At 39.7% G+C, this 23,932-nt stretch overlaps 1 protein-coding gene across 1 annotated transcript in view; it reads right to left on the bottom strand.

The window, feature by feature from the left end:
• The window catches only part of B3glct (beta 3-glucosyltransferase), a 114,193-nt gene that overhangs the window by 70,770 nt on the left and 19,491 nt on the right, over positions 1-23,932 (bottom strand). The window contains exons 5-6 of the mRNA XM_013515733.1: positions 3,623-3,699; positions 2,952-3,063 (exon numbers count right to left, since the gene is read on the bottom strand). Of these exons, the coding sequence (XP_013371187.1) occupies positions 2,952-3,063; positions 3,623-3,699 (189 nt within the window). The remainder of the gene's footprint in view (positions 1-2,951; positions 3,064-3,622; positions 3,700-23,932) is intronic.

Consider the following 23,932-nt stretch of genomic DNA (forward strand, 5'->3'; position numbering starts at 1 on the left):
AGTGACGTTCTCCTTCATATTTTGCCTATTCATATGTTAAGTCACTACCAGGTGAGAAGAATGTCAAGTATCAAGGCAATGACCTCAGTTTGAGAAAGCAATTTAGCAGCTCTAAAAAAAAAATCAGTAATATAGCTCTTTGTCAAACTACTAAACCTTAATATGAAAATCACTGCATTTAACATACCATGTCAGTATAGCTTTATATAAAGAAAATAAATACCTCAATTATTTTGATACCCTTCTTACTAATCTTTCATTATTAAAACCTCTGCTCCAAACATAATTTTATGTAAAACATGTTGTTATATTTTATCTCCAAATTGCAATTCAACTATTATAAAATATATACAATTATTTGTCAATATTTTGTGCAAGTTATAAATTATTTTATGGAGGACATTAACACATAATCTACAGAAAGAGCTACACCCCCATTTTTCTTAATGACTTTAATGGCTTCATGAAAAAGACAATTATAAACAAGACAAACTTCAAAAGAATAATGTTGAAAATGTTCTACTAATGGTATCTTAGACTTGCACAGGTAAATAATAACCAGTGTCTGTGTTTCACTGCTATTAGGAATAAACAAAAAGGTCAACACATTTCATCAAACACATACATATTAAAGGCATACTGTGGTTAAAAAAATAAAAAAGAAAGACTTCAAACAGGTATGAAAATTTATAGAAATCACCTAGGAAAGCATTTTAACAAAGATCATTTTTACATTTCAAATATTATATAATAGTATAAATTTGCATTTGTAAGAATGAAAGAAAAAAGAATGAAAGATATTGAAAAAAATTAGAGAAGGAAAAATCAACTTACATCATGTACAGGTACAAATTCCCTATAGTGAATATGATCATTATGTATATGTAAAATGTACCAATGAACTTAATTTTTAAGAAATTACAATCACACATAATACCTAACACCCTAACACATTAATAATTAGCATTTAACATGGTTTCTTTGGGTCAATATCAAAACCAGGCTTACTTTATGTTTTGCTCCTATGATTTTAAATAGTAAGGAGAAAAAACAGTGGTTTGAGCTAATTTCAACATTATATAATCTTTATTCCTCAGTTCTAATTTCAAGAGAAATAAAGCATCCTAGACTTTTCTTTCCATACGGCAAAGTTCAGAAAAGAAGAGAGAAAGTCTCATTTTACTTCTGTTCTGTACTTGCTTTTCATGAACTTGCTTTGAACTTTTACATTTATCATTCCAGTTTTCATTAAAAAGCAGAGTGAGTCACCATCTCCTATACAGAATTAGAGCCGTGAATAATGGAAAAATAATCTCCAGGTGAAACGAACACTAGGAGGAGGTTGAAACTCCTACATCCTAAAAAAAGATTTGGGAGTTTCTCTCTAGCCAAGAGAAAACATAAAAGCTTAACAAATGGTTTACATAAAACACAAAGTACATAGATGCTCGTTAACATTTTCCGAAAGGATCGATGAAATAGGTTCGCAATTCTTCTCTTCTTTGAAGACATTATTTTATTTTCATTTAATGTCCATCTCATCCTATTATATGTGTACCTTTCCAGAAATCGAAAGTAGAAAGAGAAATCATAACGGACCCTTTCATCACTTAAGGATCACCAAAATGAGTGGTTTTTATGACAGTAACAGACTGTCCAGTAATTGAAAAATCAATCTACTAATCGCTATTGTCTGTCAAATTTATAACAACACACAAGCAGACACTAATAGCTTGTCAGTGTCTCAGTGCTCATTAAACCCCACTCAATTCTAGGTTGGGCACTTGGTGAGTGCAGGCCCAACTCTGCTGATATCAAGTTTAAAGGAACCCATAAAGTGGCCGGGTTCCCATAAAGTGACTCATTCTGGAAGAAAGCTGAATGAGTCTGATTGATTCTTTTTTTTTTTTTTTTTGAGACAGGCTTTCACTATGCTGTTCAGGCTGGCCTTGAGCTCCCTTTGTAGCCAGGTTGGTCTTGAACTTGCACCAATCCTTCTGCCTCAGCCTCTCAAGTGCTGGGATTATAAAGTCTGATTGATTCTTGCTGTATTTTCAAGGCAGCCCCCTAAGCCTACTGAGTCTCTGAATGCATTCTAGAAGGAACGGTGATAAGTTAAGGATTTCAGCCACTCACAAATACTCCACTGACCACCTCCTACGTGTTAAGTACTCTGTGCAAAGCTAGAGATTTAGAGGCAAAAACCATGCGGTTGCTATATCAAATCTGCACAAAGTAAGACTTGAAAATGTGAGTACAATAGTGAACTTCATTGAGTACCTCTAAGGCAAGATGGATCCCTTCTCATGTATACTCTTTCTCAGGGCTTCTTCTCCCTGTAATCCTCTCTCCTCACCTCCTAATCATCCTACTCCTTAAGGCATTCAGACCGAGTGCTACTTGGTTGACTCTCCCATATTAGGTTCAATGTCTCTGTTAAATTCTTTTAACAGCACCTAACACTTCCATCATCACAGGTGAGTTAGTTTTAACTATCGCTGATTCTCTAACCACCCATGACCTTCTGTACTACCACATACTCAGGATCCATGGCTACTCTGTCCTAGTGCCTGTCATCCACAGTGCCTAATACACTGTCAGTATTCAAAACATACTTCTATATAAAATAATACATGTGCTACTATCTGATAAAGAAAAATAACCAGTTTATTTCCAATGTAAACTGTTACATAACTCTAGGCATTGTTTTTTAAATCTCTTGAAATTGCTCACATATATAAACAGACTTTTTTCACTTAAAACAGCTCATCATACATCCCACCCCTCTGTGAGCTGTAAACCTCAAAGAGAATTTTTTGACATAGGTTCCTGACCAAATATTATTTAAATTTGAAATGAATTTTTTTATTCAAATATCTCTTAATTAAAATTAAACATGCTTTGAAGCATTGCCCCCAAAGTGAAAATGCTGATATCAAAATTATATTCACCTTAGATGGGTCATATCGTCTGAGCGTTTCTAAGAGTTTTGGAATCTGAATTCTTGTCTCTTCTTCACAGAAGAAAATCCATGATGAATTTCTGCTATATGTTACAGAAAAGCTAACAAAAAGAAATATGTTACAGTAATCATTTGTGTAAAATGAATTTTCAGTAAGGTTTTTTAATTCATGGTGCTAGGGATCGAACCCAGGGCCTTGTGCATTCAAGGCAAGCACTCTACCACCGAGCCACATCCCCAGCCCCCTCAATAGGACTTAAAACTGTTACGTAGGGAACTGATAAAAGGCAAATAGGGGAAAACTGGTGAATGAGAAGTCATTCAGATTGTTCTTCCTTTATACTTTTCTTATACTAATGATGTACAGAAGACTGGAGTTCTTAAAGTTCATTCTCTCTATAACACCAGTCCAAAAGATAAATAATTTTCAAATATCAGTTTGAACCATTTCATTTTTTAAGAAAAACACACACTTAAAATAAAAGTTTTGCATGATTAAGAACCAATCATCGGGAAACCTGGCTAATAGAGTAATCGTAACAAGTAAGACTTAAATTTATTTCACTTACTGAGGAAAAACACACCCTCCTCATAAGAAAACTAGTGAGCACAAGGGAATTGAGGATACAGTGTCAGCAGTTTGAAGTTAAACACACATACTGTGGTAACAGTGGAAGTATGGTCCATGCACCTTCCTGCTTAGCCAGCTGATGAAGGAGGAGGACTCTGGGGAGTTCCTGAAAACACAATGATCATAAAGACAGGTAAGAATACAACTGGCTACTGCGTGACATAAGACGGCACAGCTACGGCTAGAGGTCTGAGGTGTTACCCTCCATATAACTCTCTTTTATCTAGTTTGCGTCAGGAGGCACTGCGAGGCTGAATCCATACAACTTCCCCACCACCAGTATTGCTCAAGACCCACAGGAAGGTTTCTGGTGGAAGGAGGAGCCATTCAGAAATTTACAGATTTGCAAAGGTAAATGAAAGGGAGGAGTCTACCGGGGAGCAGTCAGAGATAACTCAAAGACACAAAACCAGTATTTCATTTTATAAACAATATATGTAAACTATGTTAAATAAATACACCCCCTCGCTAAACAAGAAGGTACAACATCTAATCTATTTTATGTGGAAAAAATCTGTTTAAAGTGTTCTAAATAAATAAGTAAAATACTTTTAAAATACCTTTTCAAGTTCTTTTCGGGGGAGGATTGAGACGGGGTTTTATTATGCAGTGTAGGCTGGCCTTGAATTCACTATTTAGCCCAGGGTGGCTGGGATTCCAGGCATGTGCCACCACACCCAGCTTTTTTTGTTTTTTTGAGACAGGGTTTCACTATGTAGTTCAGGCTGCTCCTGAACTCACTATGTAGTCCTTGCAACTGCCAGTAATCCTCCTGCCTTGGCCTCCCCAGTGCTGGGATTACAGGCATGTACCACCATACCTAGCTTTTTAAAAAAATATTTTATTTTTTGTTTTGTTTTGTTTTTTGTTTTGTTTTTTTGGTTTTTCTCCGGTACCGGGAACCGAACTCACGACCTTGCGCATGCCAGGCAGGCGCTTTTGCTGCTGAGCTAAATCCCCAGCCCCTAAAAAAAATATTTGAAAACACTGCAGAAATGAGAAAATTTTGGTCTCAGTACTAGAAATATAATACTTAATTATTCAGGTAATAAAAGGAGTAGCACAATGACAGAATTTAAAATTTATAAACATAGAAGGAACTAAGGTTCAGAAATAAGGCACAATTATGGTTATGTAAACAAACATTCACCCATATATACAGAGAGAGATGAATATTTTTAAGGCTATGATTGTTAGCTTTGAAGTAAAAGCACTACCTGCTGTATTTCAAGTTGCTACAATATGATATGCTTTAACTTCTTTCTCTAACAAGCTTTATTGTATCCTGTGGTGTTTTATACTAGCTATAAAACTATATTCCTGGTAACTATCATCACAGATAAATTTAAGGATAAATGACTAAATACCTGAAATATTAGTGCACTAATATGGGTTTTACACTGGTTTTAAAGATCACATATATATATATGTATTGTTTAAGAAGAAGAAATGTTTTTCTTTTATAAATATTTGGAATTGAATATGAAAACCTCTTTTTTGTTTTATGTAATATTCATTTCACCTTGCATGTACAAATATGAAATGTAAAAACAGTAATCAAAGTTAAGTAAGACAAACAGTGTAGCACATTTGAAAGAAATAGACCTAAGCCTACATTAGCAGTGACTCAGTACAAGCTGTATAATTCAGGGGCGTCCCTCTGTTGCCTGTGACTAGATAAAAAAGAAATATGGCAAATACTTTAAAGAGTTTTACCTAAGAATAAGCGCTAATGAGTTACAAAGTAGCAATTACATCTATGATGAACATTTTACAGCAATGAAAATGTCTTTATATTAAAATAGAAAAAACAGATATGATTCCAATAATAAAAGAAATTCATAAATTAATGGGGACTGAGGGAATCAGAAAATGAAAATACCTGGGTCAAGATGGTATAATAAGGAGGTATATACTTTAAAAATTATTTAGTGTATAGTTAGGTTTTTTAAAAATTGAGGCAAAATGAATGTACTTCAAAAGTTTATTTCCAAGGAATTACACAGCCTAGGTATATATAATATCAACAGGTATTAAACTCAGGTAGCATCTGGCTTCCTTTTATGGCTCTAAGAGCACTTTTTTGCCAGAAACCAGAAGATAGGCTTATGCATAACTTCTGTCACAAAAATAAAAATGCAGCAAAGGTTTAGTTAGTGCAAAGACGTTAAATCTTAGATTGAAATAACTATGGATTACTAGCAGTATAAAATCCTTCCTAGCTTCATTATTTTTGTTTGCTAAATCACACAATGGATTTCATATTTGCTTCATTTGTGAACACAAGAATAATAAGTAAGTTTTTTGTCCCTCTACCTCTCAAATAGAATCATTCCAAATGCCTTCTTGATAACAGCCCCCAAAGCTGTATGAGTACTCGAAGACACAAAGTAGCTTCTACCTTGACACTGAGGATTTGGTCTTATCTATGCTAGAGTAAGAGAAGATCATTTTTTTTTGTTTTTTTCTCCGGTACCGGGAATCGAACTTATGACCTTGCACTTGCCAGGCAGGTGCTGTGCCACTGAGCTAAATCCCCAGCCCCGAGAAGATCATCTTGATTGTAAATAAATTTTAATCTGCTGATCTCCCAAAGGCCCAAGAGCTTTGTTACACACACCGTGGAGAAGGTCATTCCTTCGTTACTATTTTGTGTGTTGCCTGAGGTCTGACCAAGCCATGACTGTTGGGTTCTGGAGGAAGTCTAGCATAAGCATTGCAAGCCTCAGGATCAATACTAGATACTTTGCTGAGATATGCGCCAAGGAAGATAACATGATGGCTTTCTGGTCACCCGCATTGCTATGATAATTGAGTTGTACTGTCCTCGCTGAAACAGTTGATCTTCTCGGATTCCTCGGCTGCCTCCTTGGTGGGTTCTGAATAAAAAGTTAATGAAGATGGTAATCAGGAGTCAGTCAGTCCTAGAGGCTGCCAGCACCTGATCACAGGACTTTGGCTCTCTTGGTTTGATGTTTTTCTTACTTTTCTTATACATCTGCGGGCACCTAGTTTGGGGGATCAGTTCACCCTGGACAGAGATGGATGTGAAGTCCGACAACACACATACACACACAACACTCACACGTGCACAGAGATACACCGATCCAGAAAGACACACATATATTCAGATTTATCAGCAGCGCCTCTAAGAAAAATAATCAAAAATCACACAATAAAATTTTCTAGCAAATGATCTTATCTCAGTTCTTACCACTCATAATTACAATAACATGTTCTATCTATCACCACTATAAAATGTAGACCACCATTACAGGTGCTGGAGCACAAGCTTATAATATTTTTAGATGCAAAGCTTATAGGTTTAATGCCACGGGATAGGTCATTAAGAGGTTTGAAATTAAAAAATCAAGGGGAAAGAAAAAAAATGTGACATCAGCATTACCAAGAGCTGTTTGGAATAAACACGGAAAAGGCACTCCTCCAAGCACAACTCTCTGTTGCCCATTTAAATGACACCTAATCGGACCATGCTACTATCTGAAAGGTAATACAAAATTCTATCCATAATGAGATAATGCCGTAACAGTCAACAACGAAGGGGCTAAGAGTACACACGTGGTGAAGGAAACGAAAAGGTGGATCACAGGAAGTTAAATTCTGATGCTAACTATTCATCTTTTTTAATCAATCTGTCTCTGAATTAGAGTCCACTTTTGTTTCCATCATTAGCACCTACTAGTGGGTATCACACTCACTTTGCAAACAGTCCACTGGACTTTCTGTCATCACTTCCTTTGAACGTGTCTGTTATCAAGGCACATATTCATATTTAAAACAGCTAATAAATTCTGAAAGCATTTTTAAGGCTAACAACCGAATTCCGTAGTTGGCTGTTACACATAGTCATCATCTTCACCTGGAACAGGGGCTCGACGCCAATGTCACAGCTGAGCGAAAATATTTTAAGAATAGAGAAAGCCTATTACTCGTGCTATAGAGGGGAAATTATGAGAAATTTAGTATCTATAAATATTAATATATGAATTAAAAAGTTAAAATTTGAATATAGATTAGAACAAATGAATATTAAATATCATATATAATTTTATTTGGTAGATTTAGTTTTGAGCCACTTTTATCTTTCTGCCTCTGTCTGGAAAAAAAGTCACAATTTAATTCCATGCTCATGAAGACAATTTCCCAGTATTTGTAATTTGTCCTTACATAAATTCAACCCAGAAGCCTAGAAGAACATTGGTTTATGGTCTAATTGTCTCATTATTCAGACCAAGTGCTAAGTTAGAAAGCAGCCGCCAATACATTTGTTAAGTATTAGGCGAAGGTTTGAACAGACTAAACTCTGTTTCAAGACGGACTATAATTCAACTGTAACTCCAAATTTCAACTATTATATAGTTGTTAGGCACTGAACTGAGCTTTTATAGTAACAAATAAATTATGATGAAAATTAACATCTGTTTACTGTTATAAAGGCATTTCATAAAACATAGGTACATAAGAGATAAGTATAATAAGCTTTTTGGAATATCCATGAGACAGATTTATTAGCCTTTAAGACACAGTATTTATTTACACACCAGTAGACTATAAGTGATGCTATAATACTTTCCAGATCTCTGAGTCTGTATTTAAAATATAACTATCTCCAGGCACCCATCTTGATCCCCAACTGTACTTTCCTAAAAAGAAAAAAAATGACATCATTATTAATAAATTTTATTTTATAAGTGATTTACTCTGAAATGTATTACTAAGTAGATTTTTATAGCTCATATAAATCTTTTAACCAATCATTCATTTACCCACAAAAGCAGGAAAGCTTAGGGTTCAAGCACCTGATTTCTGGAGACAAAGAACTTGCATCTGAACCCAAGCTCTAGGTCCTTCCAACCTATGTGAGCGCAAAATGAGATAAGGACAGTCAGAGGTATAAGTGAGTTAATACATACCAGACACATGGCACACAGTTAACTTGTGATGACAACTAATGTTATTACTGTTTTTACAGTATTTGTCAAACACCTACCATGTGTCCTAGGAACACAGTAAACAACTGTGAGAAGACGGGCAGGGTCCCTGCCCTTTGGATCTCGGATTTCAATGAAAGACACTGGCAATAAGTAAATAAATCTACAAGATAAAATCAGGGATAAATACTATAGAACCTTATGGAGCCAGGTAACTGGTACAGGTTTACTAACAATGTGAACTTACTTTCACCCACCTGCTGCCCTGATCCTGCATGGGTGACTCTAGCCCCACCCGCAATGCAGAGAGGACAGGCTTTGGAGCCTATCAGAATCAGGATATAGGCCTGGCTCCACTACTGAGGAGTGATGTGAGCATGGGCGGTCACTTCATCCTTCTATGCAGTTTCCTCTCTGCAACATGGGAAGATTAACAAGAACTAACTCCGAGTTGAATGAGCTCATGCTTGGAAACGGCACAGCATAGTGAAACATGACAGGAAATAAAATAATGACGAGGAGGAGGAGCGTTCAGTGAAAGTCAGCTCTGATGACAGCTGCAGTTCCCAAGTCTGTCTGGACTCCAAACCCTGGCCCTCAAACTCTACCTGTCCAAACATGAGCTCAGTGTTTTAGCTCAGAAGAGCTACCTTCCTTCCCTTCATCCACTCACTTATATCTGCTGAGGCCCACAGTGTGCTGCCTCTATCCCTGGAAGGAGCTGCCAGAGGCAGATGTCTAGCGAATTCTTACTATTTCCAGGCTTAGTTTAAATCCTTAAACCTTCACTGTCTCTTCCAGCCGGGCTGGAGGTCTCCTCGCATGTGTTCTCACTGCTCCAAGTTTGCACTGATTCCTGTAGCAATTCAGCTGCTGGAACCACTGGTTGTGCTCACTGCAGTGGGCCTCCTGGAGGGCAGGCACCATGGCCAGCACCTGCCATAGGGCAGGGCACAGTCGACAGTCACCCACAACCAGAAGAGGCCAACCCTGCTGGACATCACTCTACAGGTCCCACCCGCATGGAACACTCCCCCTTCTGTGCTCTGGCACTGAGGTTGGCCCACTGTCCCCTCTAGATACTGAACACTGATGTCACCACTAGAGGAGAGCGTTCTAAAGTGACCTGTTTCATTGGTTCTGGCTCCAGATTTAAAACCCTGTGTGACAACATGTAACGAACCCTGCTAGATCACAGGATTTCCTCCTGTACCCTCAGGAAGACGGAGCACCTTAGTGGCCACGCTCCCTCCAGACTCACACAGGGTGGGGATCGCTAGGTCAGGGAATGGCTTCAAATGTGGGGCAGTCAGACAAGAGACAAAGGCTCGTGACATGGCCTCCCAAATAATGGAAAAACTTCATCACTGCTGGGCATCCCCCACCCTGAGTCACATGTCCCATTCTCCCATTCCCTGTGCTGCACAGAATATACTAGAAGGACAGCTGTATAAAAGACGTTTCTAAGGATGCTAGTGGTATATTTTAAAAGGGACAGTTATTTTAGTGAAAGAGTACATAAAAAGTATTTTTTTCTCCTGGGGCATCTTGCCTAGGGCCTGTACATATACTCAACAGATATTTACTAAATGAAAGGATGAATAAATTCTTATTCAACAGCAATGTAGTAAAGTCTCCTGTTTAATAAAAATTTGATACGATTACTTAACGCCTACCAATTTCTACCCCCAAATACTAAGTAATTAAGCATCCAATTGCTTTCATCTCAAAAAGAAAGTTTAATGATAGCATCAAACGGCTGAGGCAATAATTCACACTCTTAATTCTCAACACTAACCTTTTAATGAAGTACCCCACACTGTCTCCCTGCCAGTAAAACAAACTTCTAAAAATAGAAACCACAAGGCCCTCTTTCTCAGGCTTCTTCACACTAATCTGCAAAAGGCTTTGCCAGCTTTCCCCGCTTATTTTACAGAAACGAGAGGGTTTTTTCGAGCTAATGAGCCAAGATGGTGATTTCCAAAATTTTTTTGCAAAAAAGCAACAAGAATAATTTATTTGTGAGGTTGAGAGTCTTCCAAGTTTTAAATAAGCTTAGACTCTCCCCACAAGAGAAGGCAACAGAATTAGAAATGTCTGCTCAAAAAACACACAGTTTGGGGTGGGAAGGACAGTGGGAAGGTGGTTTCTGAGCAGCTAGGTTAGTTCCACTTGGCCTGAAGCAGGAAAGGTCATCTGATATCTTCTCAGTATCCCTTCCTCACCACCGTCAGGGTTTACAAGGGAATACATTTAACACAGAGCAAATACTTTATAGGGTTATTTTATAATAGTCACCCAAAAAATCAAATGCAGGAGATCTGTCCACACATTAGAGACTCAAAGAATCCAGCTGAAGGCTTGGATCCCACAGCAATACCCTGCATGAGTCCAGCAAAGACCTAGAGCCCATGGCAATGTCCTCCACAAGTCCAACTGGAGGCCTAGAGCCCACGATAATGTCTCATGCAAGTCTGTATCGAGGATCTGCACTAAGAAGATCCAAAGGTCAGTGGCAGAAGTTAGAAAGTCTGTGCCAATAAGATGAATGATCTGTGCCAGCAGGCTGAGGGATCTGCACTGGAGCCAGGAAGTGAAGTTCAAGGTAAAGACCAGAGCTCCCCTAAAAAGAACCACAGCCATCCTTGGTGACAGCAAGGACCTGAGCTCCTCTGACAGTGAGAATACCTGAGTTCATATCAGGAAACCCAGCGTGACAAGCTTCTCCAGGAGAATCAACAGCACATCATCTTCCCTTCCAGTTCTTTGATGCTGCGGGCAACAATCCTCAGATGGGCCTTCCACACCCAGAACCACACTGAGCCAGCTCAACTGGGTGTTACAAATTGCCCGTTAGTTAATCCACCACATCCCTCAAAAAACTCTAAGCATCTCCCACTTCTGGACTGTTTTCTGATATGGGCAAGTCATCTTTAAAAAATGGAACTATTATATGGCTGTGGTTCTGTCCACTTCTCACCCACCACCTTCACCCTAAACCCTGGCTTCCGCCTCCCACCACGTCCTCCTTCTATAGTGATTTACACCCCCCCCCAACCGACCCAAAGTGACTCCCTGGCCAAGCATGACCTCCTTCTTGTGCTAAGATGAAAGTCTGCCTTTCAGAGTATTTAAATGAGTCTTGGGTCTCTGTTTTATGAGAACCTACACAAAACAATATAATTATGCCTTTTATCTTCTCCCATTCATTGTCTCCAATTTAATCTTATTGTGAAACTCCTTTGGAGAACAACAGTTTTCATAATTTCAGGCAGGTGTTCATATGCTTCTGAAGCTCCAGTAAAGGATATGCCAGTGTAGGATGCCCCGAGAACAGGATCCCAGGTTCCAGGACAGAAAACTAAAGACTCAGTTGCAAGCTTTCCATTCCACGCCAGTACAAATTCAAGATGCCCCAAAGAGCATCCCTAGGGACTGAACTGTTTGCTTTGTCTCATGTAACAAACAAAACAGTGAGAATTCATCCAGAAGCAATTCTGTAAAGTTCAAAATGTAAAAGTCAAATCAAAATTGGTTCACAGAGGATATGGATATTATAGGCAACAAAAACCCCAGGGTCTGATGTACCAGGAGCAAACTGCACATGCCTTCTTGTGAGTTTCACCTGCACTTTGTCTTTGGTTTGTGTATCTCTCCAAACTACCTTTACCTTCCTATCTTGTAGAGAAACAAACAAACAAAAAAAAACCTCAGGGGAAAAAGAATAGCACTTCTTTAGAATCTGTATTCTTCAATCTCAAAGTGTGCATCGGGAACCCCATATTCACCCACCATACCCCCATCTCTTCAGCCTTCCTTTTTGCTCTAATCTAAAAAGAATAGTAGCGCATTCCCAACACATACTTCATGCTACCCCAGTGCTGCCTGTATTAGTTTCTACCTGGAATTCTAAAAGGTGACCACCCTGACCGCTCACGTATGCTTCCAGAACTATGTACTAAACTTACATCCTCCAGCTAATTTCTCCCCCTTTCCAACCTGATTTCCTGAAGTCTTCCCTCTTTACCCTCTTTGGCTTCAGATGCACAAGTAGCATAGTATGAACTTAAGTATTCACACAGCAGTATATTAAACAGCTTCGGACACGTATCAGAATTCTCAAGGGCCCCATTACTTACTTACCGCTGTCATTTTAGTACCGACTAATGCGCCTAACACAAATACAGACTACCAACTGATACTTGAGTGGACACTTTAATACCTGTGCACTTCTAAATTCCACTTAACAATAGTCACTTATAACATGAGCTATTTATCACATCTACCTTACACGTAATTCAAAGAATTAGAATACACTTTAATTCCTTCTTAACCCTTTGCACCAGACCAATCTAGAACAGCATTCTACACACAGAATAATACTTGGTAAAGCCTGACGAGTTTAGGAAAAAAACATACAAACTTCAAGTTGACTATAAACTATACTATGGGCTTGAAAAGTGGAGTGATCCATTACAGTGACCCATTTGTAGTCTAGAAAACAAGGGAAAATAGTTTACCATGCTAGCAGCAACTCCAAGTACAATATTACATTTCAAGTGAAAAGTTGGTTTGGGCTTCTCTTTTCTATTCACACTGTGCCAATGAAAAATGTTTCTGTTTTTAATAAGACTGCATTATATAGCACCTTGAGGCAAAACAGGCCCAAGTAATGACTCACGGAAGCGGAGGGAATAGCAAGAAGCAGATGCATAATCACAGACACCATTACATTTTTGCACCTTAATTTTTTGGCAGACTTTGTAGTCAAGCACAACCTGCCAGGAGTAATGAATAAATAAACAGTGGTTCTCGACATCTGGTATTGTGGGAGGCACAGATATTTTCAGCTATCAGATAAATATTCAATTGATGAAAACTAACTGCTGATTCCTCCCTCTCCAGGCAAATTTTATGAATGCCCACAATGGGCAAATGTATGAAGAAAGCAAAACTGGTATCTGAAGTCTTCAGACTGAGGTCCCATGTGACAAGGGGGATGCAGACCTCCCGACTTTTAGAGGCACAGCGCACGCACACATTCCAGTCAAGTTTCAACTAGGGAGCCCTCCTGCCTCCTTAAGGTGGGAAATGTGGGAGGGGCTGGGGGGGTGATTATCCCGGCATACAGAGACAGGAAACACACACACACGCACACACACACACACACACACACACACAATGCCTGGTACATTTCAGCATTTACTTCTCCAAAGTCAATCTTATTTCTCTATATTCATGTAGTTCCAGGGCTCCATATGTCATCATTGCCCACCCCCTCAAGAACTGTCTACAGAATCTGTTAGCTGTCAACGATTTTTAGACATCTAAAGTACTATTCATGCAATAAACTCAACTTTTAATCACACTGCCATCAAAAAAAAAAAACTATAAAAAAGAAAAAATGATCCGGTACCAAGCACAACTGCAAATTCTAAAATCTCACTGGCCATTTCAACTACTAAAATATTTGTTAATCCAAATATATACTAGCTGAACAATTTGTAATTGCTAAAATGTGGAAGCAACCCAAATGTCCATCTACCGAGGACTGGATAAGAAAATTGTGGTACTTTTATATAATGGAATATGACTCAGCTATAAAGAAAGATAAACTCGAGGCTTTTATAGGTAAATGGTCACAACTAGAGACCATACTCATAAGTGAAATAAATCAAACATGCATGTGCAAGCACCGCATTGCTTCACTAGTGTAAAACCTGAAAGAGTTAATTTAAACTAGGAGGTATGATAGACATTGTGAAATGATAGGAAAGCACTCAAGGGTAAAGGGCAACTGGGATGTGGGAAAAGAGAAGGGAAAGAAGGAGAAATTTTGTATGTATGAATATGCAGGATAGTTAACATGGCTGTTCTACTGTCTTCTATTTCTTTGCTGAAAGAAACTGTCAGTGAGTCCTTGGTTGATCAGTATTGCATGTCTATATCTGTTTTCATGAGAAACCACTTTGAAGATATCAATATGTAATACAACAAACATTGTTAATTCCCTACCACTTTGTTTGTAACTCCGTATTGTCTGTACTGTTCTGTTGCTATTTTGTAAAATGTTGTCTGTCTGTTAATGTTTTCCTCTTTTTATTTTTAAAATTAAAAAAAAATAACACAAATATATACTAGCTGAGCCATTATAATAATCTCTGGATCTTGTGAGCAAATTAATTTTATTTTGCCTTTTTGTTTGTTTGAGACAGGGTCTCACTGTGTAGCCCAGGCTGGTCCTAAACTCACTACTTAGCCCAGGCTGGCCTCATACATGCAGCGATCTTCCTATCTTAGTCTGCCAGGTACGGGGCTTATAGGTGTGCACCACTATGCCCGGGTTTTGAGGAAATTAAATCCAAGGATTAAAATTCTGTCACACTACCTCAGTACTCATAGCTGACTTGTAACTGAGGAAACGGTTTCAGAGTAATGATAACAGACCATCTAATAATTAGAAGGAAGTGTCTTTATCTAATAATTAGAAGGGAGTATCCTTATCTAGTAATTAAAAAGAAGCATCCTTATCACTTTAGTCTAGACTCTACTACCACAGAAATTAAATGGGGTGGGGGTGGTAATGATACTGCTTAATTACATGTCTTTAAATGTAAAACCAATATTGCCACCTAGTGGCAATCTAAGTCCTCTAACACAACAGGTTGTCTAAACTGCAAATTGTAAATGGCAAGGAAAGGTAATAAAAATTAAGTACTAAGTATACTAAAACTAAATAGAGGCATAAAGTATTAGCAAAACTAATGGAGCTATTGCCTAAGCTTTCAGAGCTGAGAAAAATGTATCAGAGGAAATGCAATTTCTAATACTGTGTGTCTGGCATTCCACTGGGTGCAGGGGTGGGGAGGTGATACAAAGACAAGCTGGGAACAGGTCTTGCTTGTCCCTAGAGTTTGAGGGCAGGACAGACATATGACAGGACAAAGTTCACTGCAAGGGAATGCATACAAAATGCCAATGAGAGTCCCAGAAACAAGGTGTCTGAAGATAAAAGCATCCGTCCTGGTGGACTGAGGTTACCAGCAACATAGCATACCAAAATCACAATTACACTTAGCCTTTTACAAAAGAATACTTTGACATATGCTACAACACAGATGAAACCTCAAGACATTAGTAAGTGAAATAAACTCATCACAAAAGGAGAAAGACCGTGTAACTCCACTTGTCTAAGGTACCCAGAGCAGTCAAACTCACACACAGAAAGTGAACTGGCTGCCAGGGACCAAGGGAAAGGGGAATGGAGAGTTGCTGTTTAATGGGTTCAGAGTTTTGGTTCTGCAGAATAAAAAAGTTCTAGAGATGTGTGGGCAATATGAATATACTTCATATACCACTGAATTGTGCATTTGAGATGTAAATTTTATGTTACAAGCTGTTATAGCTGTGTCTAGATGTCCCCCCAAAGCTTCATGCAGTCACAGGAGGAGCTTCCTCAGAGGTGGCTGGACCTAGTCCTGGGAGTGGATAATGGGAAGGCCCTTCTTGGGTCTCAGTTCTACTCACCCTAAGGGTGTAGCCTGGATAGAATATAAGGAACAGAAGGAAGCCTGCTGCTTGTCATTTGCTACTTTGCTGCTTTGCTGTCTTCTCTGCCTGCCATGGACTGTTTCTCCTCTGTGATGCCCCTCTGCCATGCCACCCTGTCTTGTAGCCAGCCAACTATGGAGTGAAACCGCTATAAACCGTGAGCCAATTACTCTCCTTTAACTTTGGGTGCAAAGTATTTTTGCCCCAACAATGAGAAAAGTAACTAAGATATATGCTTTTTATCCACAATTAAAAATCAAAATAATAATGGCAGTAACAGGACCAGCCACCACAAACATGAAGGCTGAGCCCCTTCCTGAGGTGACTGTCTAGGCATAATCTCAGGAGACAGCCCATCAGAGGGCCAGGTGAAGACCCTCTCGTGGGACTCTCTGGACAGTGTTACAGGACTGGCACTATTGGAAACAGTTCCTGGGGGTCCCTGGCTTGACACATTCCCCTTCTCTCAGCACTTCTGTTCATTCCTCTCTCCAGAGATGGCTCTCCTTGTTCTGCCCAGCCACTAGACACCAGTCTTTCCCAGGGCCCAGTGGCCTCCCAGCAAGCAGTGCCTTCAAGCTTTCAGGCACTACCTACTAGTACTGCTGATGCTCAAACTCAGCTTCAGGCCAAAGCCTTCTCCTGAGCATCAAACAAACACCCAGCTCCAGCCAGACTCCACCACATTGATGTGGCCATGGAAACCTGAAGTCAACCTGACCCTGTAAACTTGTGAAGCATTCCTCACAGGTTCACCTCTGGCAGCACCACCTGACCTGGCAGCACCACCTCATCTAAGTCCTAGCTGTCCTTGCTCTCTATCTAAATCCTGCCATTCTGGCCCACATCACGTCCACCACCACCACGTCCTAGCCCAGGGCTTCTCCACTGCCCATGTGTGGATCCAGAGCGATCTGCCGCCTACCCAAAGAGCCCTCCCAAGGCCCCTGTCCCAGTCTTGGTTTCTTAATACTGTCCTCCCCACAACCAATGAGGGGCTGGTTTTAAAACAAATCCCACTGGTTTCCCCTCCCCAACAGCTCTCCCTAGCAGTGAGTCTCAAACAGGGATCACTGTCAGCTGTAACAGTGACTTACGGTCATACATACAGCTACTGCCAGCATCCAGAGATGCTAAAGGTCTCATACATAGAAGACATAGTCCTCAAAATGCCCACAGATCCTCCTGAGAAGCCCCAGTAAAGGAATGGCTCTCCAGAGCACACACACTTCCTCTGTGACCACTCCCCCATCTTCCCAGGTCCGATGCACACATGACTGCCCCCTGCCACCCTCCCAGTATGGCATCCAGTACCTACACATACTCCTGCCTGTCACCTGGTTGCCTGTATGTTTTCTTCACACTGGAGTCCTGCCCGCCCCCCACATCCTCAACCTACCTTGTGCCTAATATGTAGGACCCAGCTCTCAGAAATCCCTCAAGCCCATATGCCCTCCTTAGCTCCCCCCACCTCCCACCAGGGTGGGCCCCCTTTTGTGCACCTTCCTTCACTGTGTCCCCACCTGGTTTTCAAGCTACCTGCCGATGGGCCTGCCTTTGCTCCTGGACTATGCCTTCTTGATCTTCTCATCCCAAGTACTTGCCTATGGTAAATTTGCAAATACTAAAACAATGAACAAGAGATTCACTGATAGGTTCTTCTACAGACTAGCTGCGTCTTCAATGTGCAAATGAAATCCTAACTTTGGCAGAGGTATCAGTATGTCCCCTGGGATCTAACCTATCATCTTCCTTTTAGTGATCAGAACCCTTGGAGTTCTGGCCAGACCCAAGGCCACTCAAGCAGACATTCCATTTCTCTGCCTTGGTGTGCCCACATGACTATGTTCTGGACAACGGTAAAGAAGGGACATAAGATATGCAACTTCAACATCACCTCCTCAAGAGGAAGCTGCTTGTCCTTACACTGTAAGTTATCTTCGGCAAGTTGGATGAAGACAAGACGCTTTATCCAAGTAACAAGGCAGGGAGACCTGAAGCAGAGCTGCCTACACGCCACCACCCACCAACCGGACTGTTCTGTGAGGGAAAAGCACTCTTCCAGCTTCCTCAGGCCACTGCTTTACTGTCAGTGTTAAGCATACAAGTAAATTTTTTCATTCTTTTCCATTTGTCTGTCAAAGATAAACTTAATGGTAACGTCGTATTTTCCTAGAGTCAAGATGCACATCATTTTTTTTCTACTCATCCTTAAACTCTGGTTTTTCTGAGGAAAGTAAATAACTATTATATTTAATAGGAAAGGAGCTGGCTGCTATCAATTTAGGGATTAATAAAAATAAAATAGATAAAATAATTCACTAAGATTTCCATTTTAATTTGTTAAATTTCTTAGCTTCAATTCGCCAGCACAATGTTAACTATCTTCTACATTACTATGGCTGAGATATAAAATTCACTCTGAAGTCTCTTGTGTTGGGAAGGTGAATGGATTACAGGGCATGGGCCAGAACACGGGGATCACAAGAGGCACAGCCCAGAAGGTCTCATCTCCCTCCTTGCCTCCTTCCTTCTCTCTCTACTTCCTGTCTGCATAAGGTGAGCAGCTCTCCTCTGACAGACCCTTCCGCCATGCTGCTTCAGCCTGGGGCTGGCCAACCATGCAAGGGCTGAGACTCCTAACATAGGAGCCAGAATAAACCTCCCCTCCCTTAAATTGCAGTTGTTGGGTATTTGGTCCAGTTATGAGAACAGTGACTAAAACAGATATCTAAGACATTGTAAAGGGATCGGAAGAGGCTGCCTTTGGAAAACTTGTAATTTAATACACTGTACTTGTGTGTGTGTGGACATGTGCACGAGTGTGTGTGCGTGTGCATGGCCACAGGTACCCACACTGTATGGAAGACAAAGAAAAAGAAACTTCTATTAAAATAAAAAAGAAAGTACCTTTGAGAAAGAAGAAAACATGAGTTCCAGGCATTCAATTCAATTCACATTAAAGGCTCAGGCTAAGCGCACACAAGCACTAGTCGGTCCCGAGGCATCAAAAGCTAGTGAGACACATTCTGTTCTCTGCTCTCAAAATTTGTAAAAGAGAAAGAGAAAAATGCAACAAAAGTCATAATGCGAAGTGAAAATTATACAAAAGAAATTTGTATAGGATGGAGAAGTGCAAAGAGGGAATGATTTACAACCGAAGTTCAAGAAGGTGCAAGAGACGTGTTCCAGGGATACGGGAACTGGACAAAAAGGCAAGGTGCTTCAGCTGTGTCTAGATGCCCCCCCAAAGCCTCATGCAGTCATAGGTGGGGCTTTTTCAGAGGTGGCTGGATCTAGAGCGTGTGATGCTGGGATCAAGTGTGATTATTAAGCTAGCCCACTGATTGGTTTGCCATTGTTCTGAGCGTGGATAATGGGAAGACCCACCTTGACTGTGAGTGCTACCTGCCCTAAGGATGTGTAGCCTGGATACAATATAAGGGAAAGACAGAGGGCTGCAGTGAGCTGCTTGTTGCTTGCTTCCTCACTACTTCAATGCTTTGCTGCCTTCCTGCCTTCTGCCTGCAATGAACTGTTTCTCCTCTGCGATGCCCCTCTGCCATGCCACCCTGGCTTGGAGCCAGCAAGCTCTGGATTGAAACCTCTGCAAACCGTGAGCCAACATTTTGAGTGTTGGGTATTTTGCCTCAGGAACAAGAAAAAGTAACTAAGACACAGGGTCAGCATGTCAAAGCCACAGGGACACAGTAAGGTGACCACAAAATCAAAGGAAGTCTGAAATTACTGAGAAATAAAGTGGGAAGGGGTGAGCAGGAGGAGATAAACTGATGTCCAGAGACAGTTAATACATGCAGGTGCATCTGTCTCAGCAAAGGAAGCATGCACTGGAGGTTTCTACTGCTCTCCTGTATCCTCTGCCCCTCAAGCTGCCTGCCCTCTTGCCTCCACACCCCTGGGAGCGGCCTGGAGTGAAGTTAATGGCAGAGCTTTGCACATACTAAGCAGGTACAAAAGCCAGGGTTCAATTCCCAGCACCAAAAAACTAAATTATCGGGAGACAAGAAGGAGAAGCACCAACTAACACACATTCTCCATTCCTTCATCTGAATGTATATTCTTATATACGATGGCTCAGCTTCCTTGGGAGCCTCTACCCATATTCTGAGTCTAGGGCAAGTGTTAAGCATGTAGTCTTGTGCTTAGACCCTGTCCTTTGCAGAGCCCAGAAGATGCAGGTACCCCCAGAGAGGAACAGAAGCCTCCCAAAGATCTTTCTTTCCAAAGGGAAGAAAAGAAAGACCATTTTATCATTGCTATTGCTTCCTACATTCCCTATCCCCACTGTGAACCAAGTCCCAGGAACACTGTCCTGCCCCAAGGTGCCCTAGGAAAAATTACTTCCCAGAAGAATAAAGGGGGAAAGAATAAAGTAGAGTGCCAATGGTGAGTACTCATTTGCTCAAAAAGGAGGTGGAGTAGGGGAGAAAAAAAAAAAAAACATAGTGGGAACATAGTACAGAAAGTATGAGAGAAAATCTAACCCAGTCAGGTAGGTTTGGTGGACAAAGGCTGTCATCATCCACATGAACAGCAAGAACTACCAGAATGAGCAAAACAGGAACCCTACATAAACACGTTCATCTGTCTCTGTAAGGTGGAAAGTGCCTGGAAGCAGACACAGGCAGGTAACAGGGAGAAGTGTTTCCTTAAATCTGGTAACATTACTGATTGTAAAATGTGGGCCACCTGCAAGGACTGATTAAACTAAATCCAGTTCATGCTTGCCTGTACTCAAGCAAGGCATTATTCAGGTTGTTCCTTCTCCCTGCAGTAGCCTGAATTTGGTCATCCCATCTCAACATTCGCTGAGCAAATGGAAGAAGCGAGCTGCTCAAGGTTGCTGCATGTCTGCCTCTCTGATGAAATCCAGGAGGACTTGGCTAAAAGAAAATCTACGGGTTCCATTTCCAGACAAAGACAAATTCTCAACCTATCAGATGGCTCCAATCTCTATCAAAAAAGAATCTGTCAGTAGTAATTCTTTTTTATTTTAAAGACAAAAAAACAATAAAAATGATACAGAATTTGAAAACAAGATGATAGGAAATTAACAATGGTTATTATTATATTGCATATTGTTATCTTCAAAGTAGTTGCTCAGATTACCAGATGTAGGCATGCAAAATTGATCAAACAATATATGTACTAACTATTCCTTTCAATGAACTAATAGAAATTAGTAGTACAATTACCTTAGCTATCTAGTGTATATATATATTTTTCCCTTCCTGCTTTTCTCCTTTCCCACATCCCAGTTGTTTTTTTTTTTTTTCTTTTTGAGCAGTTTCTTTTCCTTTCACAGTACTGTCAGTAGTAATTCTTTTTTTTCTTCTCCCTTGAAAAAATACGATGGCCCATACGGGGCAATCCTGAGAACTTGTCCTCGCAGGGAGGCTTACTGAAGTTTATATGAAGTTTATTATTCAAAGAGAAACTACCATAAACCTTGTTCTCAGCAATGTCTAGGCCTCAAATATCACTATGGTTGCTCACTTCCATTGATATTTCTGGCCATTTATATTCCAGCCCCCACCAAGAGAAAAAAAGTAATCCATCAAACATACAAGTCTCTTGTCAAAAAGTTCTCCCCTAAGAGAACTGAGAGATAATAATTGTTTACAGACAAGCACTCTGTCTGAAAGGCCATAGCAAACTGATGCAAGAAGGTCTGAGAGGGAGATGCTTTACTTAGTTAAAGAAGAAAGTGCCGATAATACAGTACAGTATCTATTATTAAACTGAAATTTCATAAACAAACCATTTGTAAGCTTTAAATTATGCACCATTCTGAGTACTTTGATGAAATCTGTGCTGCCTCACTCTGTCCTATTCAGAACATGACTCATCCCTTTGTCCAGCATGTGCTTGCTGATATGTTATCTGGTCATTAGTCACTCAATAGCCAGCTCGGTTATCAGACTGACTTATTCGGTACTGGATTATTTGTGTTGAAGTAAACCTTACTTTACTTAATAGTGATCCCAGAACACCACAGTAGCAATGCTAACAATTTTATTATACATAGTTTTATACATATTCCATTTTATTATTAGTCATTGTTATTAATCTTACTGTGCCTAATTTAAAAATGAAATTTTACCATAAATAGGTATGCATATGAAAACGCAGAGTATATCTTCTTTGGTACTATCCGCGGTTTCAGGCTAGGGGTCTTGGAACATATCCCCACAGGAAAAGAGAAACTCCTATATACCAAAGTAGATCTTCCTTCATCCCAAACCTCCAGCATTACTCAGAGCAACTTTAGGTTCAGCTCATGCCTATTTTAAACGTCATTAAAATGTACCTGTACGTGTAGACTTTTCCTCTCCATAATCCTTCTGGGATATTACATTATAAATCATATCAAAAGTCCTATTAATGACATCCAATTAAAAAACAGATTAGGAGACTCACATAGAAAGCCCCACTAAGATTAATGAAACTGTTATTTCAACATGAAAACTGCCTTAGAACTTGTTACCAAAATTCTGAACATTAATTATCTCTATTTTAAGCCCTGCCTTTAAAAGGTTATCTCTCCTACTTCTTATTAGATGACAAAAATTATAATAGTATTACACAATTACATAACTATTAAATTAAAACGTGTTATATATATATATACACAAAACACACACACACATATATATATATATACTTTATATAGAATACTTTGAACATTAGGAACTAACCATAGCGGTTTTTTTGGTATGTATTTGTCATAGATATGGATCACACTCATCATAGGAAATTTGCACCTGCATGTAATATATTTTCATTGTTTATTCCCCATTCCCCTCCCCACCCTTCAACCTCTCCTCTCTTCTCCAATTACAAAAGCTTTACCTCCATTTTTTCCTTCCATTCTCTTTTTTCTTTTTCCCTTCATTCCCTTCCTTCCCTTCCCCTCCCCCTTCACATGCTTTCCTTCCCATTTGAACATTTTCTTCCTATTTCCTGATATCCATCATACATTTTGGTCCTTATTTACACTTTGGATTTCTCGCACACAAGATAAACAATGTGATATTTCAATATATGTGTCTGATCTATTTCACTTAGAAGTAGGGTCTCAAAGTGCATCCATTTCCCTAAAAATGTCTCAAGTTTATCCTTCTGTATGGCAAGTAATACTCTATTGTATATAGAAACTGCATTTTCTTTATTCATTCATCCATTGATAGGCTATCTTGGAAATGATTTGGCTATCAGAAATTGCACTGCTATAAACACAGGTGTGCATATATCACTGTGGTAGGATAATTTTAACTCTTTGGAAAAATACCAAGAATGGAAATTACTGGGTCAAATGGAACCGCTAGTTTTAGTTTTTTGAGGAATCTCCACAGTGATTTCCATGGTGACTGCACCAGTCGACACTCTCACCAACAGTGGAGAAGGGTTCCTTTTTTTCCCACAGCAGTTTTGGAAGTGCAGCCATTTCCACTCTATTGGTTCTGCCTATACAAAAACGGGTATCTTCCATATTCTGATATCTTCTTCTATCTGCTTCTTCAGAGTACTATAGTTTTCAATGTATAGGTTTTTCACTTCCTTTGTTAGGTCGATTCCTAAGTATTTTGTTTCTCTTAATGGTATTGTGAAAGGTAAGCTTTCCCTAACTTCTCTCTCAGACAGTTTGTTATTCATTTATAGGAATATTATTGACTTCTGAGTGTTGACTTTGTATCCTGCTATGTTGCTGAATTTGGTTATTAATTCTAGGAGTTTTAATTCTGGGATCTTCTCAATAGAGTATCACATCATCAGCAAATGATAATTTCACTTCTTCCTTTCTTATCCATATTC

This window comes from Chinchilla lanigera, unplaced genomic scaffold (assembly GCF_000276665.1).
Source record: "Chinchilla lanigera isolate Chin_1 unplaced genomic scaffold, ChiLan1.0 scaffold00030, whole genome shotgun sequence".
NCBI lineage: Eukaryota > Metazoa > Chordata > Mammalia > Rodentia > Chinchillidae > Chinchilla > Chinchilla lanigera.